Here is a 5205-nt window from a genome sequence, read left to right as displayed (position 1 = left end):
GCCTCAGCGTTGCCGCACGTGAGCAGAGGTCTGTCCGTCTCGAGTGAGTGAACCCCGAGGTGTCCCGATCCCGGACTTCCTGCTTGGGAGCGGAATGACGTGGACACGCGTTAAGACAGGTCTGGGGAGAGGGGCTGGTGGTGGCTCCGTTCTCCGCCTGCTTTCGGCCGTCCCGTCCCTGTGCGCCCTCCCCGCCTGGTGTCTGCTGCGCACACTTCCCTGCCCTCCCGCCCACCCCCTGCAGGGTCCAGTCACCTTCTGAGCCGGGCCGCAGTCCGTGTCCTGGGCAGGCGGGTGCTGAGTCAGCCAGCACCTGGGACCTGCGCCCACGCCTGGCCTGGGCCACTCTGCCCCTGGGAGTCTGGCTAGCCCCGGATGCACTGACTCGTGACGATTCACAGGGGTCCCTCCCACCTCTTCCTGGATCCCACAGCCCATCTCCTCAGACCCCAGGAGCACTGGGCGGCTCAGGGTGCAGACGGGGAGCAGGGGCGCTGGGGTCCCCTGGCTTCTGCCCGTTGGCACCCTGGGCCTGTCCCCGAGCTGCGGGCATGGCCACGCACAGCAGTGCCCAGCCGCTGTCTCTTGTCTGACCACGTGGCCCAGTGGACGGCAGGGATGTGCTGTGGGGACAGGTGCCCCCCAGCCCGGCAGGCTCAGCCCCCACTGGGACCCCCCGTGCAGAGCACAGAACCTTCAGCACTGGCCGGCGGCCCTGAGCCCGGGTCAGAGCCCAGCATGTCACGTGTCCTCACAGAGCCCCTCGGTTGAGGGACGGTTCACAGAAAAGAAGGGACCAGCACGTGACCTCGTGGTTGTGGGCTCGGGGATGACGTGCGTCACTCGGTGCGTCCTCAAGGCGGCTTTATTCCCGGGGGCGGGTAGCAGATGGCCCCGGAGACCCGCCAAGCTCCGCCGGAGCGGGCAGACGGGCCGTAGAGGTGGAGGGGGGCAGACAGCTGTCAAGGCCCCAGCCTCTCCCAGCAGGGTGACCTGGGCAGGGCAGGCCCAGAGGCTCGGCCCGGGACACAGGGGCACTTCTGTCCCCAGGGCGGTGTCTGTAGACCCAATGCAGCCGCTGCGAGGGCCGGGTGCTGTGTGCTCCGCATGTGGGGGACGTGCCTGCACAGCAGGGTCCTCTGGGAAGGGTCGTGCCCCCCCAATGGGGTTGGGCGTCTCGGAGCAAGCAGAAGCCCGCCGGGGCTGAGGACGGGGCCCTCACGTCCTGCGTGCAGGACCTAAAACCTCAGTGTGTCTCACTTCCCCGTTAGGAGTGGCTGTGTGGTATTGGTTCTGTCAGACAGGAAGTTGGGAGGTGGGGAAACCGAGGCAGGCAGAGGCGAAGTAACGTAGGACGCTTAGATCATAAACAGCCGAGCAGCGTCAGGACCCTGGACGTGAGCCCTGACCTGGTGCTAAGAGACCCTGGGGAGCAGGGGCCTGGCCGTGGCCCCAGGACACGCGTGGTGGCCGCGTGGTCCAGCCCCATTCTAGAGCAGGAGGTGGCAGGGCCTCGTCTCGGTCCACGTGCTCATCCCCATGACCCGGCCCATGGTCAGGGGCCTCCCTGCCGGGCTGCGCTCACCTCCCCGAGGACCCAGGCAGGACCTCACGTCCACTGGCGCCCCCCCCCCCCCTGCCGCCCAGCACCTGCCCGGGACGCAGTGAGTCACAGGCAGAGAGGAGGGACTGACGGGGGTGGATGGGTGAGCTCACGCCCGGAGACCCCCGCAGGGTCGACGGAGCACGCTTCGCTCGGCCCAGACACACCCGTGCGGTCACACATCGGCACAGCGGGTCTCTGAGGTCGCCGGCCCTCCCAGGTACCCCGAGGAGCCGCTTCCGCCGCGTCGTGCAGACCACGGCCAGTCTGGCTCCTGCGAGCCTGGGTCTGGGGGAAGGTGGGGTCCGGGCCTCCTGGCGTGTGCGGCGGCTGCCCGACGTCAGGGGCCAGTCCGGGGAGGAAGCTGGACGCGGGCGGCAGGACAAGGCGGGACGCTGCCTGGCCTTTCCAGAAGCTTCTTCCCTGGTTGTGTCTTTATCCTCTCCATGGCAACAGCTCTTGTCCTGCGCCTCTGTCCAGGCAGGCTGCCGCGGCCTCCGTGCCCACGGCGTCCACGTGTCTGCTGTTTATTAGGACCTTTTGTTCGGGGCTCTCGATCCGGAGCAGCAGCTGCGGAACAGACGCCGCGTCCTGACCTTGCGTCAGACACGGCTTCGAGCAGGGACAGAGCGCGTCGCTCCTCGGACTCACGGGCCGGAAAGTTCTGTCTTGTTTTCTAGGCGGTGCTCTGTAGCGTCCGAGTACTGAGAGAGACCTGCCCGTCTCCACGGGGAACTTTCCGGGGTGGGCGCAGGGAGCCCCCACAGCGCCTGCCTCCAGGCCCACCGGACCCATCACCGCAGCCCCGTCCCTGTCCCCAGGCCTAGGGAGGGGCTGGCAGCCACCACCAGCTGTGGCCCAGGACTCTGTGGGGCTCAGGCACATGGGGGGGGCGGGGTCACCTTGGCTCCGCCGTGCTTGGTGTCTGTCCCCCAGGCGGCCCAGGGGCAGGACACGTGAGTCGGGGAGAGAAGGCCCTGGCCAAGCAGTGGGGAGGAAGACGGGGCACCACCACCGCTGTCGGGGCTCCGGCGCAGGGAGGGGGCCACACCCTGGGAGACACCCGTTGACACCGATTGGTCCACTGAAGTCTGCACAGACAGACAGACAGACGTCGGGGGTAGAGGACAGGCTTTGGTCCGCAGAGCGCTGAGAGTGGGAGCTGTGGAGGCCCAGGCGCCGGGGGCGGGGGGAGCCTGCAGACGCCACCCCCGGCTCCCTGGCGCTCACGCCCTCCCGCACCTCCCTCTGCACCCGGGCCAGCCCTGGAAGTCCAGCCCGATAACCCTTCACACGCCCTCCCCGGTGGAAAGGCCCAGCGTCACCCCCGCGGCCAGTGGACCTCCAGTTTGAGGAGCACACCTGAGGCTTCAGTCCAGGGCGGGGGAGGGGCCGGCAGTGGCAGGTGTGGGGGTTGAGGCCGTGGCCTTAGGCAGGTTAGGCGACACGAGTCCGGCTGCACCGTGCTCCTGGGGTGGCGGACGCCGAGCTCCCGTCCCCTGGCCCAGGGCGCGGCCCCCTCACTGCAGCGCAGGCCGCTCAGTGCCCCCCAGCCTGGCAGGGAGGGCACGGGCACGGTCCCCGCGTGGGGTACAAAGCGAGAGGAACCCCAAGTCTGCGCAGGCTCTGGAAGCAGGGTCGCACCCAGTGTCCCAGGAGTGGCGCCATGAGACCGTGAGGGAGCCCCCCTCTAGCCCCGCCGAAGACCTGGCATTTCTGCCGTGTGGGCCGCGGGATCAGCGCCTGTGAGCGGGGGGGGGGGGGGGGGGGGGGGGGGGGGGGGGGGGGGGGGGGGGGGGGGGGGGGGGGGGGGTCTGACAGAGAAGGTGCGGGTCCAGCGTGAGGCCCAGATGACTCTGCCTGGTGGGGGGCAGGGCGGCCATCAGAGGTCCGCTTCCTGCGCAGGGACTTGAGGTCGTCGGCAGTGCGTGCGGCGGGCACGGGGCAGGGGGGCTCCGTCTGTTTAGACGCTTTGCCAGGTTTGGCAGCAGAAACAAGCCAGCCGCGCCCTCGGTGGCTCGCGGGGACCCCGGCGCGCCAGCCCTGCCCTGCTCCACGTGTCCGCCCTCCTCTGGCCTCAGTCTCCAGCAGCGAGAGGACGTAAGTGAGCCCGGCCTCGGGTAGAGGACGGGGTCACTGCAGGTGATCTGGACACAGGGAGCTGGTGCTTGTGTTCCGTGGTGACGGGGGCAGCCGGGTCTGTCCCGGGGGCTCCCTGCGGCCAGGTGTCCAGGCCCCTGGGCAGGGCCTCGGGGGGACAGGTGGGGCGGGGCCCGCTCCAGGAGGCCCTATCAGGGTGGTCTCCTTCGCAGGGGGAGCTAGGGAGAGGGTCCCCTGAGTGAGGACTGCTCGTGCCCAGCCTGGTGGGACCGAGGATTTGAGGGAAGGCTAAGAGGCCATGGCAAGGCCAGCAGGGGTGGGGCCTGTGGGGCGGGCAGGGGAGGGTGATGGGAGGACAGGTGGGACAGGGACAGGGGCCGGGGCAGCACGGGGGGCAGAGGGGGGCCGCCGGAGGCGAGCTGCCTCCGCGTGAAGAGGAGCCGGGATTCCTGACGGCCTCCGTCACCTGCCAGGGACGCCCCCCCATCCCCGCTGTCACTCTGTGCTACGTCCCATCTCCGCCACATGACACCCTCCTGTCCCCTGACTGGGGGTCCCTGCGGGGAGGCTGCACGCGGCTGACCCGAGCTCCAGGGTCCCTGCCTTGGGGGACAGGGAGAAAGGACCCTCGGGATGTGGGACGCAGGCTGCAGTGGAGACCGTCACGCCCCCACTCTTCTACTTTAAGGGTGGCACTTTCCCAGCCCCAGAGCCGTGCTGGAGACCATCATTTCACACTTTGTGGCCATGAGTGTGTTCAGCTTGACCCTGGGAGTGGGGGGCCTCATCAGCCAGGGGCACGCGTCCCACCTCTGGCCTCCCGGGGGCTCCGCGGCTGTGTGACACTTCTGTTTCCATCACTACCACCATGCAATTAGGCAGCATCTGCTGTGACATGGCGGAGTGCCAGACCGCGTTAGGGAAACGGGTGGGTGGGGCTCAGAGCCAATCTGCTTCCCTGCCCTTGGCAGCAGTGCATGGGGCACCAGCCCTCAGCCCAGCGCAGGGGTGGGGCCCCCACCAGGAATGCAGGGGGAGGACGGAGCCTCCCGGAGGGGTTCCCTGTGGCAGGCGTTGACCTGGAGTGTAGTGTTAGGTCCTCGAGAAAGGGAGCTGGCTGAAGCAGGGGAGGGGCGAGGGCGGGCGTCAGTGATGCGCACTGCACCGCACCGAGGCCAGCCTGGGGGCCGCGTGCCGGGCGCCTCTATTCCCGACCGGGGCCGTTGGTGTCTGCGGGGCTGACGCTCTCTTCTCTCTGCTCCTCAGGTCTCCTGACAGACGCAGCCCCAGAGGGGCCCCGGGAGTGGCCTTGGCTCCCTGGAGAGTCCACACCTCAGCCACGGTCCTCGGTCGCTGGGGACACCGCCCGTTCTCTGCCGTCTGCCCGCCCTCCGTTCCTCTGTAGCCCGTCAAGGACCGCCCGCGTCTCTGGGGTTCCGTGCTGAGCGTGACCGCCGCAGCGAGGAGCCTGGCCCGGGACGCAGCGGGGCCGCGCTGGGCGT

At 69.3% G+C, this 5205-nt stretch overlaps 1 protein-coding gene across 1 annotated transcript in view; it reads left to right on the top strand.

Annotated features, from left to right (window-relative positions):
• Nucleotides 1-5199, top strand: part of TAFA5 (TAFA chemokine like family member 5) — a 47586-nt gene extending 42387 nt beyond the window's left edge. Inside the window, exon 4 of the mRNA XM_029954035.1 lies at nucleotides 4970-5199. Coding sequence (XP_029809895.1) covers nucleotides 4970-4978 — 9 coding nt within the window. The 3' untranslated portion in view covers nucleotides 4979-5199. The remainder of the gene's footprint in view (nucleotides 1-4969) is intronic.
• Nucleotides 5200-5205: the final 6 nt, after the last annotated feature.

Source organism: Suricata suricatta, chromosome 10 (assembly GCF_006229205.1).
Source record: "Suricata suricatta isolate VVHF042 chromosome 10, meerkat_22Aug2017_6uvM2_HiC, whole genome shotgun sequence".
NCBI classification, from domain to species: domain Eukaryota; kingdom Metazoa; phylum Chordata; class Mammalia; order Carnivora; family Herpestidae; genus Suricata; species Suricata suricatta.
This window is presented reverse-complemented; position numbering and strand designations above follow the sequence as displayed.